At 34.7% G+C, this 14,102-nt stretch overlaps 1 protein-coding gene across 2 annotated transcripts in view; it reads right to left on the minus strand.

Moving 5' to 3' along the window:
- tjp2b (tight junction protein 2b (zona occludens 2)) overlaps positions 1–13,902 on the minus strand; it is an 81,253-nt gene extending 67,351 nt beyond the window's left edge. The window contains exon 1 of one of the 2 annotated variants that reach the window (XM_073868079.1): positions 13,826–13,902. In XM_073868079.1, the coding sequence (XP_073724180.1) occupies positions 13,826–13,882 (57 nt within the window). In that variant the 5' untranslated portion in view covers positions 13,883–13,902. Of the gene's footprint in view, positions 1–7,067; positions 7,341–13,825 lie in introns of those variants that run through there. The other variant, XM_073868080.1, reaches the window with a different exon arrangement.
- Between the last annotated feature and the right edge of the window lie 200 nt (positions 13,903–14,102).

A 14,102-nucleotide genomic window follows, 5' to 3' on the forward strand; every position in this document is an offset into this window, starting at 1 on the left:
CACTCAGCCAGTGTTTTGCATGGAAGAGTTTCTGTGATGAAAGCATTGTTGACTCTGACGAGGACTACACTCCGCAGACAATACCGCTACCGCATCATCGACTCGAGGAAAAGCCACGCGATATTTCCTCTCGTTTGATTGCTTCATTTATTCCTTTTTTGCCTTCGCTGACTGGATATGCAGGTACTGTAAGATGTGAATGCAGTTTCTGTGAGTTGTTAGTGCTATTTCTCTGCTGTACTTTTGCTCTTCCTCTTGCCTCGTGCACGTTCAAATCAATCGGGTGTGCGCATGTCTGGGCAGATCCCATAGCAACGGGTGGAGCCATGGTCGCGAGAGAGAGTGATATTTGAGCAAGCTAATCATTTGTTTCGTCCCGGATGGAAATAATTAACTGTGTTTAACACAGTCGTGAGAGGTCTACAGACACTCGAGTTTTATACTCTCTTTTTTAGAGTACTTACATTTTAATTATGCATTTGTATATAAAGACAGTTTAGACAAACTTGTAAAAAAGTTTTTTAGATAATTCCTGCCTACCCTGCCTTTAACAGTACATTCACACGGGCGTAAGCGTTAACGCTTGACGGAAGGCATGTCTGAAGCGCATGACATCACCCATTCAAAGTAAATGAGAAGCGTTAACGCTTACACCCGTGTGAATGCACTGTTATAGATGTCTATATCAACTTGTATGTTGTATTTTAACATCAAAAATGTTACATCAAACCATGATTACATCAAATGTAACAACAAAAACACAATTCACCCTTCCACATCTGCATGAGCCAGACAAAAGCTCTTCTACTCCAAAACAAATGTATTTCTACACAAACATATAGATGAAGACATAAATTACAACGTTCACAGTCTGGGATCGTAATTTCAATGTCAAAACAGATTACTGACAGAAACTCATAGCTTAATTTGTTTAATTCTTCGAAAGAGAATGTGAGGGGCAGGTGGAGCAAACTGTTGAGTACAACGAACACAGCAGCAGTCTGTGCAGAAGGAATGTAAACCAAATGCCCTCGTGCCTGACACAAAGCATTCGCAATAAACCAGCGCTGATAAGGCACGCACTGCTCCAGGCATACGTAACATTGTCCGCTAAACAATTCCTATATTTTCAAAATGCTGCAGACAAACAACACGAGAATTAGATGCTATTTTGTCCTCACTTAGGATGAGTCTGTTATTATGTCACAATATGAGTCCACAAACAGAGAGTCCTAATTAAACGGTACGACTGGAGCAGAAAACCAAAGCCAAGCTGCCCAGGGAGAGATTAAAAACAACTGGCCAAATTAAAAGCCTTCTTGTGGATTAGGGCTGATTCAAGAGTCCCTCGTGCTTGGCCATGGGGGTCTGTAGAGCAAGCGGCCCCCAGAGGTTTTTAAAGTAAAAACATAAAGATAACACAATAAGAAATTTCATAAAGAAAAATATAATCATAGTTAAGTCTCTAAGTTTTTGTTAAGTAAAAAATATGAAACTCATGAGTCTCAAATATCTTGAAGATAAGAAGATTGGTTCTGGGTGTGATTATAACAGCTCGTCTCATCCTGCCATCAGAATCTGGACTCTGCCCTCCTAAATAATGAGGACTGATAAGCTGCTTTCCCACTGAGCCAAACCAGACAGAACATACGGAGCCAAATGAGGAGACCACACATCCACAATGAAATGCCATCATCAGCCATCCATTTGGATGAGGCAACAGAAAGCAACATGTATTACAAAACATTGTGAGCTACCTACTTTGACAGCATATTTGGGCATCATAGTGGCATTCTGAGTCAACTGAGCTGATGACACCCGAGAACGCAGTCTAGAAATTCATCTCAATGTAGGATAGATATATGGCACAGGATAAAACTACATAGTTTCACTATAACCAAGTCAAGGAGATCTGGACTCTATTTATGTTCTGTATCAGTTTTGTAACAATTTAGTTATTTTAATAGATAAGTTGTACCAGTGAAAGAAAGCAATGTATCTTTCGGCATGGTGCACATGTGCACCAAATGGCCGAATGCAATCTTTTGTGTGCGAAACATAGGTGCACTCAAAAAAATGAACTTTCGCCTTTGTCCGTTTTACTTAATCCTTTCATATTGTGATTACTTAAAAAAATAATTTAAAAACGTGAACTTAATTTAATTGAGTTTATTCAACAAAAAGGTGCGTCTTGTCAGCTTTACTTAAAAATTATTTGTTCAGCCAACATAACAGTGTTGTGTAAAATTAACAGATTAATAAAACCAATACAGACTGGCATCTCATTGGCTAATGATGTTGCAGTGTATTATGGGTAATTGTTGTTGTTCTGCCACCCTCTTGCAGAAGTGTAGCACCATTAGATAGGTACCTGTGGCCAACTATGAGTGAATTAACTTGTTCTGATATATTACTAGAACAAAAACAAACAAATTAATGGTTTGAAATGTAACATTTCATTTCAAATATATTTGTGATGTACTTGATAAGTTATAATTAAGAGGCTTATATGATTAGTTGTATTAAGCAGCTGCACTATGATTGATTGATTGATTGATTGATTGATTGATTCAGTGTTAAGGAGTTATTAGATAAAAGGGGTGGAGTTTATAAAATGGCATTATTCAAATTTTTGTCATCATTAATTAAATTTTTTATGTACAATCAACTCAACTGTTGTTTGTTAAGTTTACTTAATATTCTTTTGTTAAATGAACTTAATTATTGTTCGTTGAGTTTACTTAACAAATTATGTGGAACCTGTTGACAAAATATTTTTAAGTAAATCCAACATTTCATTTTTATGAGTGTGGAACATAATATGTTGTGTGCGTTTCCACACGAACATATTAAGTGGCGGAAGTCTCCGCGTTCAGCGCAAGTCTTCTGTCGAAAATATAACAAAATTCGGCCCACAGAATTTTTTTTATTTACTTTTTATATTCGTTTGATTATTGATGTAAACGTTTACAGGGCCGCTAACGTGTCGCGTCTAAAAGCGCGTGTTAAACACGTTGTTGTGTGCGTTTCCACACGAACATATTAAGTGGCAGAAGTCTCCGCGTTCAGCGCAAGTCTTCTGTCGAAAATATAACAAAATTCGGCACACAGAATTTTTTTTATTGACTTTTTATATTCTTTTGATTATTGATGTAAACGTTTACGGGGCCGCTTATGTGTCGCGTCTAAAAGCGCGTGTTAAACACGTGCCAACGCGCTGTTTTGTTCTTTCAAAAGTGCGGGAGAGGTTGCACGTCTTTCGTTGCTAAGCAATCATGAGACGCGCTTGCTGTGACAGCGAGAATAAGGAATGCGTGATCAGATTTTTCATCTGCACCTCACGTCAATCATATCATTGTCACAACGCGATCAGTCGGGACAGAGAAGAGCTGTAACCCAGGCTTACTTAGCTGTTCCTCAGGTGTGGAGGGGTTCGTTAGTTTAAGTCACAGCTTACATTGACAATACAAGCAAAGATTAGGAGAAACGTGCAAAAGATAAAAGATGGCTATGTATGCAACTCACTCATCTCAATATGAGTGTATAATAAGTATATCATCATGTTGCTTGCTATGCAGTTACACATAGAGCAATAATATTATTTTTATGCAGAGATGGAACATAGCCAATTCAATACTGTGACTTAAAAAAATCCAAAATAAGTCAAAACAGAAAAAATTTTTGGTGGCAAAAATGTAGGCTAATAGTTCATAAATGTATTCAGGAACTGAATTTGTTAGTTCAAGGTTTTAGTAGAAAAAGTTTAAGAGAAGGTTAAGAAAACAGTTACCTACTGTTATAAAATAATGTTAAAAAGTATGTTATTTAGTGGAGAACTTTGCAGTAGTATTTTATTTATTCTTTTTTATATATATTTTATATATTATATTTTAATAAAAAGTGTTTAAAAAAGTGTTAACAAATTGTAAAAAAAAGTTTATAGTAATAAACAACCTGCAGTTTAATGTTTGCATTTTTCCCCTTACTGTACTGTAAATGAACCGAACCGTGGCATCAAAACCGAGGTACGCACCGAACCGTGATTTTTGCGTACCATTACACCCCTATATATGATAGCTATTTTCTAGGGGTGTAACGGTACGTGTATTCGAACCGGACCGTTTCGGTTCAGGGCTTTCGGCACGGTCCACACGTGCACCGAAAGGCCGAATGCATTTTGTGTGCGCCTGTGCGGAACATAATACGTGCGTTTCCGCACGAACATATTAAGTGGCGGAAGTCTCCGCGTTCAGCGCAAGTCTTCTGTCAAACATATAACATAATTCGGCCCGCAGAAAGATTTTTATTTACTTAGTTGTATATCCGTTTGATTATTAATGTAAACGTTTACGTGTCGTATCTAAAAGCGCATGTTAAACGCGTGTCAACGCGCTGCTTTGTTCTTTCAATGCGTGAGAGGATGCACGTCTTTCGTTGCTACGCATTCATGAGACGCGCTTTCTGTGACAGCGAGAATAAGGAATGCGTGATCAGATTTTTCATCTGCACATCACGTCAATCATATCATTGTGCCAATGCGATCAGCTGGTCGGGACAGAGAAGAGCTTGTTTGTACTCAGCTGTCACTCAGCTGCGGAGGGGTTCGTTACAGCTTACATTGACGACACAAGCAAAGATTAGGAGAAACATGCAAAAGATCAAAGATGGCTAGGTATGCAACTCACTAATCTCAAAATGAGTGTATAATAAGTATATCATCATGTTGCTTGCTATGCAGTTACACATAAAGCAGTAATATTATTTTTATACAGAGATGGTACATAGCCAATTCAATTCTGTGAGTTAAACAATCCAAAATAAATCAAAACAGAAAATTTTTGGTGGCAAAAATGTAGGCTAATAGTTCATAAATGTATTCAGGAATTGAATTTGTTAGTTCAAGGTTTTAGTAGAAAAAGTTTAAGAGAAGGTTAAGAAAAGAGTTACCTTCTGTTATAAAATAATGTAAAAAAGAACTTTGCAGTAGTATTTTATTTATTATTTTTTCATTTTATATATATTTTATATGTTATATTTTAATAAAAAGTGTTTAAAAAAGTGTAAACAAATTGTAAAAAAAAGTTTATAGTAATAAACAACCTGCAGTTTAATGTTTGCATTTCTCCCTTACTGTACCGAAAATGAACCGAACCGTGGCTTCAAAACCGGGGTTCGCACCGAACCGTAATTTTTGCGTACCGTTACACCCCTACTATTTTCAGTTAAAATATGTAATTTATCTCTATCTAAGTTTAACATCACAATTTATATAACTGGATAAACAGGATTTCTGAAAAAAATATATACTCAAATTTTACAAACTAGTTCTATATATAACATAGGGGTGGTCGATAAACTGGTAGGTATGAGAAACCGGTAAAAATATGTCAACCAATAGAGATTTTGGACTACTTTTTATAATATTTTTTAATACTAAAAGTTGTACTGTGATGCATATCATTATCATGATATAAATGGAATCCTATCGTTGTGATATAAGATTGTGCTCAAATCGCCCATATTACGTTATATATGTACAATGGAAGTAAACATACTCAGATGCACAACCCTCTAAGTGCATCTGATATGTCTTCTTGTAAATTAGCTTATTTTTTCAGGCTTTTATGTTTAGATTGAACAATTTCACTTTGATGGCAATTAAAAGGTTATTAGTCAGTAATTGAAATGCCTTATTTTCACAAATGTCACTTTAGTAAATTAATTGGCATTTGATAAATTTGACTTTTTTTTCTGCAAAACCCTGTGCATGCAAAAATTTCCAATCACTCTTCCTCACTGTACTTTATTAAAAAAAAAACATACGGTCAATATCGTAATATATTTGGTAAACCTCCTTTAACAATGTTAAAAACGTGTGCGTGCCATCGTTCATTCAATTCTTCTTCAGTGCACTTAAAGGACTTTGCTGAAAAATTGTTGTGGCGTTCAATGGATTTTGCCAACTAATTAGTATTTCCGGATGGCCTGATAAACGATTTGAAGCGAAAGTATTAAATATTAGGTCTATCATTACCAAGTTTTTGACGGAGGTGGCATTTAGTGACTTTTTCATCTGATTTCTTTATATTTTTCCTGTAGCTCAGCTGGCAGAGCACTGCATTAGCAGCACAAATGCAATTGGTTTGAATCCTATGGAACACACATGGGGTGGTTTCCCGGACAGGGATTAGCTAAAACCAACACTAGGACTTGGTTTAATTAGGAAATATAACTAGTTTTAAAAAACATGCCTTACTAAAAACATTACTTGTGTGCATTTTGAGGCAAAACAATGGGGAACTGATGTATTTTAAGATGTCAGTGCAAGTTGTTTTCAGTTTGGACAGATCTTAAATTTATTTTAGTCTGGATCTAGTCTAATCCCTGTCCGGGAAACCGCCTCATACTGTTAAAATGCATAGACTGAATGCACTGTAAGTCACAAAAGCATCTGCCAAATGCATAAACATAATCAAAATACTATGAATGTACATATTTATCTGTATATAACACACATACTGTGAGTATTATTGTTAAAGGCCAACTTATGCCCTATCAATTCAAATCTATGCAAAACCAGGAATTAAAAAGATTTTGTTTTAATATAAGATAACAGCTGTGACATACTTCAACAAACAATTCAAAACAAGGGCGAAGGCCAATGTCACAACTCCAGTCCTGAAACTCCTGCTTTGCATTTTCAGGCCAAACATGTCAACACACCTCCAAAGTGAAACAAGTACGAATTCCTTTCTTTCAACAAGACCTTATTTTGTTGTGGGTGTTGGAAAGCATGTTTAAACATAATTTCATATTCATTCAAAACACATAAATGTAGCTAATACAGCGGTGCTCACCTGAGGAAAACTCAACAGGTTAAAATACGGCGCGACACGCTATTGGTTCAACTTAATCTCTGTTTAACAACTTTTGTTTGTATTACTTTATCACAGATAACACATCTAACTAAAACCTCTGATATATTAACGTTTGTATCTCCTAAAGAACATAAAAATACTTAAAACGCATCCAGTGGTTGTCAGTGACATTCCCTCAGAAATACTTACAACATTCTCGGTTTTACTCGGATACGCGACTCTTCCTCCGCCTTTCACGGGCATCCTGATCGCGATCTCTCTTCAAAAACTATTTTAAGAGTGATTATTTCGGTCCTGTCGCTCCCTTCAGCCTCTTCGGTTCAGCATGGCTTTTAGCGAGTGATCTTTGTGAAATTGTTCCCGGTGAAGCGATCACAATTCGAGCTCGCGAAGGCTGAGCTTGGGAAGCATTTTTGCTGCGAGCGACTTCCAGCCGAAGCCAACCGACTTTACGACTGTACCATCTTCAAAAGGGTGGTGACAGGTGCTTTCTAACGACAACACATGTTAGACCTCAATTTAAATAAAGGACGTGTGTAAATAATATGTATTAAAATGAAACAATATTCAAGTGTTATATTCGGTATGCGTTAAGGAAATCTCTATGTATATGTTTTCCAACTCATCATATTCCCCCCGCGTCACAAATGGTTTCGTCCAGCGGGCAAACATTGATTTAACTGTTCCCAGAGAGAGTTACATGATAACACAAACTAGTTTACTGTCAAAGATACTTAACAAGTTCTGATAGCACAAAGGGAAGTTTTTAGTCGACGTTGCATTGTCTTACTGTGTGTAGTATTTGAACAAAAATGTTTTTATTACAGTAAAAAGGCTTATTAAATTGGGATTTAGGAGTTAAGAGGTTGTTTGGTTCTGATGTGTTCCCCTGTAGCTCAATAGGTAAAGCATTGCACAAGCAATGTAAAGATCATGGGTTCAGTCCAGTGAACAAAAACACAAAAAATGTATATGCACTGTATTTTGGTTGGAAAAAAGTGTCTGCCAAATGCATACATGTTAAATTTAATATTTATCTGTTACAATATGTCTCTTATGAAAATAAACCATAGTTTTGTTTTAGTAGAAGTGACATATTCCTGATCTCACTGGTCACACGAGAGTTAGTTATAGTCAACAAACAACACCCAGTCAGTCCATTACTCCTACACAAACTCTATCACATAAATCTTTTGTCATCCACCAACCTCCTCTCTTACGAGTGACATCATCACCGCCCTCTTAATGTTCAGTGGGCGGAGCTCCAGTCTGGATGTGTTTGGCAACACCAGATCAAATCAGCCTCAGAGTATTTGCATGAGTGATATCATGAAGTACTGTATGTTCAGGGAGGTATATCATATTTCACATGCATTAGCATTAATCTTTTAAATCATGTGTGGTCAAACTATGGTACTGCTATTGGATCAGCAGTATTTGCGTTGTGGGTGTTGGTGTATGTCTGATGGAGTGTGCTGTGTTAAGTGATATTCTGGTGACTGACCTTGCTTGTAATCATGACAGCGAGTTGCTGATCCAGTCTGATTCAATGACTGGCCTCTTTATCACAAACGGCTTTACAGATCACAGCTGTCTAATAGTGTATTGGCTACAAGGCTTGGGCACCATTGGGGATTGAATGGAGAATCCCTTTAAATTCAAAATCAATTACAGAAACTCAGAACAGAATGCAGAACTGTAATTTGAATTTAAGGAAGCGGAGTTAAAACAGAATAAAGTTTACATAAATGCGTTTGGCAGGCACTTATATTCAAAGTGACTTACAGTGCATGAATTATATACAGTACTATACTATACTATAATGGAAATGAGTTGGTAAAACATTGCTTTATCAACACAAAGGGTCAAGGTTTCAATCCCAGGGAACACATGGTTAATATCATTATAAAGTACCGTTGAGACTGCAAAATTTTACCCCAAAAAATCAGAAATTTTCCATTTAACTTCATATGTTTTGTATTAAGGAGACCTTAGGCTGTTAGAAATGCATATTGGTCAAGCTCCAGCACTTTTTATCAATTAACTGCAAGCAAACACCAATATGTCCACCCTGTCATGGAAATTCAATGTAAAAAATGTATGACAGGGTGGACATTTTTAGCTAAATTTAGCATTAAATGAACACATGATTTAGTTGTGGTTAACTAAGTGATTCACTGTTGAAGCTGAAAGTGCATGGTTTAAAATACATATTTTGACTTTCGGCTAAGTTTTATGTTAATTAATATTTCATAGTGACAGGGTGGACATTTTAAGCTTGACACCAGGCAACTAAAAACACAATATGATGAAAATAAGGGAAAATAAGTGTAGATACCTACTGTGTGTGCATTATATAATTTAACCTCCACTGAATAAAGACCAAATGGGGGACGGGATGTCACTGACTACATTAGTGTCTTTAAGGGGCGTTTATCCCAAAATGACAGGGTGGACAGCAATTTTAGCCACACGTGCAAAATGCTTAATATTATAATGAAAAATGAATATAAATTATAAAAATTACTTGTTTTATCAAATAACTTGTTGAGGACAATAAGAATAATTAAAAAGTTTTTAAATTTTATGTCATTTATTTACTTTTTACACTCACTAAAGTTAGCTGAGCAGTGTCTGGGACATGCCAAAATCGCATACATCCAATCAAAAAAATGGTATAAAATGGGAAAACCATAATTCAAGAGATTTATCATTGAACTTGCATGTGTAAATGTTTGGGCATTCATAATAAAACCTCATAATTTCATTATTTTAGATTATATTCATGATGACGGAGTGATTATGATGAGGACAGCAAACGGCACTTTATAGTGATAGCTTGAATCAGTGTTGGGTGTAACTAGTTACTAAGTAATTAGTTACTGTAATTTAATTACTTTTTCCTTGAAAAATTAAATAAAGGGATTACTCTATTTTTCTGTTAATTTTAATTTACTTCTGATGTAATTGAACTTAATACTGTGTATAGACTGTAGAACAATTATATATAATACAATAGTGGATTTAACATTAAAATGCATTTTTTATGTATCCTTCTCACTTTAAATGCGTTGATGAGTTAATAAGAATAATTGTAACACTCTTGTGTATTTCCAATTCTCATTATTAACTGATTGGTTATTAGCATTAATATTACTGAGATATTGGCTGTTTATTAATATTTATAATAATGCCTGATTCTGCAAAACCTATTCTACATCCTTAATCCTACCCAATTGCTATCAATATTTAAATATAACTACTTAATCTTAACTTAACTACTTTACTAAGTATTAATAAGCAGTAATTAGTAGTATATTGGGGCAAAAGTGGCTAAGTTAGTTAATAGTGAGAATAGGAGCTTAAATGTGTGACCAGAATAATTTATGTACTTTTATATGATTTATTATTCGAGCCGTTTCAAGTCGATCTTTCTATCATTTACCAAATAGGATTTAGAAAGTAATTAGTAATAAGTAATTAAATACTTTTTGGTGAGAGTAATTTGTGCAGTAATCTAATAACATAGTAATTAATTACTTTTTTTAGTAATTTACCCAACACTGGCTTGAATGCCCATTAAGTTACTTTGGATAAAAGCATCTGCTAAATGCATGAATGCAAATGTATGTGAAATCTAAAGTAAATTTAGTCTATGACTGTAAGCTACAAAATATTTAAGACGCTCTCTCTTTATACCAGACTGGCCTAATGCACGTATCTTTTAAAAACCTGTGTGAGATTGCAAGCCTGCCGATGGATTTTTTGGTGTGCCCAGGTGCATGCTGTGTGAACTCAGCAAAGCATGCAAAATGGCCCGAATCAGGTCTGTCACCACATGCAATGAAAATGGGCAAGTAGCTGCTTTATCCCACGGCACATCCGCGTTAGGTGTTAGGAGAGGTGAGAAAATCTGAGGGTTTCAATGAAATCTGCCATATGGAACTAATTAACACATACTAAAAAAGCTGCATAGATTTACGTAAAAGAACTCTGGAGCGAAGATGCAGATCAGAACGAAGTCTACAAAAACACGGTGATCCAGTAAGAACAGTCAAACAGGGCCTAGCGGCCATGTTTTCAATCAGTTGTCTTGCATGCGCTAATTAGAAAAGATTAACAGGTTGTCGAGTTCATACAGTGGAGTTGAACTACAGTGATATTAGTGCCTTCATTTCAGTTTAATCTTAAAGTGGGCATTCTGCTCACCACATTTATGGAAAACACATCAAGTCACCCCTGTGAATAACACATCATTACAGGTCAAAGGTCATTAAAAATGTTTCCTCCTGTAAAACGCTGGCTGGACTCAGATACAGTCAGGAACGAGTGGTATTGCTGCTGAAATATGCATTGGCATGAAGTATGAAGGGTGTGCCCTCTACATTACGTCGTCGCCGCCTGAAGGTACGTTTGAATGAATAATACATTTTAAAAGAAGGGTGCCAGATTAACAGGGACAGAAATAACCCAGATGAATGAATGAATAAATAAATAAATAAGTCCACATAAAGTCCATTCGAGTCAATGTCCAGGTCCTGCCATAGAACATATCCGCTGCTAATGCATGCTAGACTGATTTTCTTTAGATTTGATTGCCAGTTATTTTTTTATAAATGCATCTAAACAGCAAGTTTTTGTATTCTAATTAATAAACTCACCTGGTGGGAGTTGTTTGTGTAGTACTGCTTTAAAAAAACACTAGAGGGCACTTTCACATGGCTGACTGGATCTCATTCATTTGAATAAGACATAGCCTCTATGAACTCTACAAAACATGGTTTTTGTTCACTAAAGTCTGGCATGGCAAAGGTTTGTATTGTCTAATAAGATATTTGCTATAAATAAAATTGTGTAGTTATTTCAATAAAAGGTAATGGCAACATATTTTGTAAGATAATTATTTATGTAATATAATACTGTTTATATAGCCTATATGTTAAAATGTGACAATGGTAGAGAACTAATTTTATATATATAATAAATAATAGTTATAATACTTAATATTAATATAAATCTAAATATTTAATTTAATATTTAATTAAAAAGACATGAAAAAGTACTACACAGGAATTGTAACTCGTCCAAATAAGTTGTGTGCTTGAATATAAAAATACTGTATTTGGACTGAAAACGGATATTTTCCCTTTAAAAAGTTAGAGAAAATAACATCATAATACATTACATACAAAATTACATACAAAATTTGAGTTACCAAAGAAGTAAAAAATTTTTTTCTAAATGATGATTTTTCTAGATGACAATATGTGCCATGTCTGTGAAATCCAGACTAAAGTCTCATAATTTAATTGTGCGATTAGAAGCATCAAAGTTTAAATTCAATCATTGATTTTAATTTTTGACAGGACATTCTCAGTCAATATTAAAGATATCAAGGTTACATAGTGTTTTTTACATTATAAATTATATAAATTAAAAAAATAGTGGGCAAAGATTAATCACGATTAATCGCATACAAAATAAAAGTGTTTGTGCTGTGTGTAATTATTATGTACATATAAATACACACACATTCATGTATGTATTTAAGAAACATTTACATGTGTATATATATTTATTTATATTTTTAATATTCTATATATTCTATATTTTATATTTTATAAATATATAAATATATAAATATATACATTTATAAATATATATATATATATATATATATATATATATATATATATATATATATATATATGTATATATATATATAAAAATTCTGAAATAAATATATGTATGTGTGTGTGGTTAAATATACATAATAATTACACACAGCACGTTGCAACACAAACTCGTATATTATGCCAAAAATCACTTTTATTTTGTATGCGATTAATCGTGGTTAATCTTTGCCCAGCACTAGTAAAAAAAAAACACAAAAATTGACTTTAGCTGGGTTTTCATTTTATTGTAAAGGATTGTAAGAATCTCTCTGAAATTGACATTGCTCAGAGTCCTGTACACTGGCCTATAATGACATTTTAGATTAGTTTATACACTGCAAGAGTACAAGATGCACTTTTCGTGGCTTGACAGGAAGCAATGGATGGCTGGGGTAACCTTGACCGTCTCCCTTTTGTCTCTCCCTCTGGGTCAGTGCATACATCAGAGCTATAGATCACTGGGTTTCCAAATGCCAGCTTCAGTAAAAAGTCTAAATTCTGCAGTTGAATTAAAGGGCCAACATAACTATTGTGTTCAGGCAGATATGTAATATCTAAGTCGTGACTACCGTATGTCCGCTTTAGTATCTGAAAGCAAAAGTTACGGCAGAAGACGCCTACAGCATCTTTTACACTAAAAGGTGTGTAAATAAAAAAATACTTATACCGTATCATACTATGCACCAACCTGAACTTGAATTAAAAGAGGCTAAGTACATTTTGTGCCTTTTTAGTCTTTGAGTAATGAGAACTGCTAATATCTGAAAAGCTGTGAAATGATGTGGCACCTGTACAAAGCAAACATAGCCGTGTCCGGACATATAAATTAATTATATTACATTTTATGCTTTTATTTCAGGCTACACTCTCTAAGTCAATTTGCCAGATGTATTAAATCCTCAAACCCTTTCTGGCTCCAGTCTCTGAATAAAGATTGAATGAGAGGTCACATGAAGGACATGACTGTGTTTAATGCTTAGACCCCCTTAAGCCAAAAGCATGGAAGTTCACCACACCAAGTTTACTTTATAATGCTGGCTATAGAATGCTATTACAATAGCTCAATAGATCAATCTATTACAATAGATTTTATTGGCTATATAACGCTTCATTTTAACACCTTGTGCATTACGACAAAACAAACTAAAACATACTCAAGTGAATAACAATGAAAGAAATATGACAATATGGTAAACACATTAGGTAAATATGAGTATAAGGTAAAAATAAACTGCAATGTGAGGACATAAAAGAAATTGAAATATGAAATACCTGCCACGGCTGTGTAAAACTGTGCGTAGAGGCACAGCGTAATCCTGTGAGGTACATGTATTTCGAGTCGCTGATCCAGTAATTGTTCTCTCTGGAGTAACTTGTGTACTGGTCCCTATAATAAAACATGAAGATTAGGACACATGCTGTACTAAAGGCTAATCTGGAGGATTGCAACCTTCAGTTTACTTACATGTATTTAGCGTCTTATTGGGTAAGACGCTGTTATAGCAATTCTGACTGTCTTGATATGCATACATTTGTGAAATATTTATAT

Source organism: Misgurnus anguillicaudatus, chromosome 5 (assembly GCF_027580225.2).
Source record: "Misgurnus anguillicaudatus chromosome 5, ASM2758022v2, whole genome shotgun sequence".
Classification (NCBI taxonomy): Eukaryota; Metazoa; Chordata; class Actinopteri; order Cypriniformes; family Cobitidae; genus Misgurnus; species Misgurnus anguillicaudatus.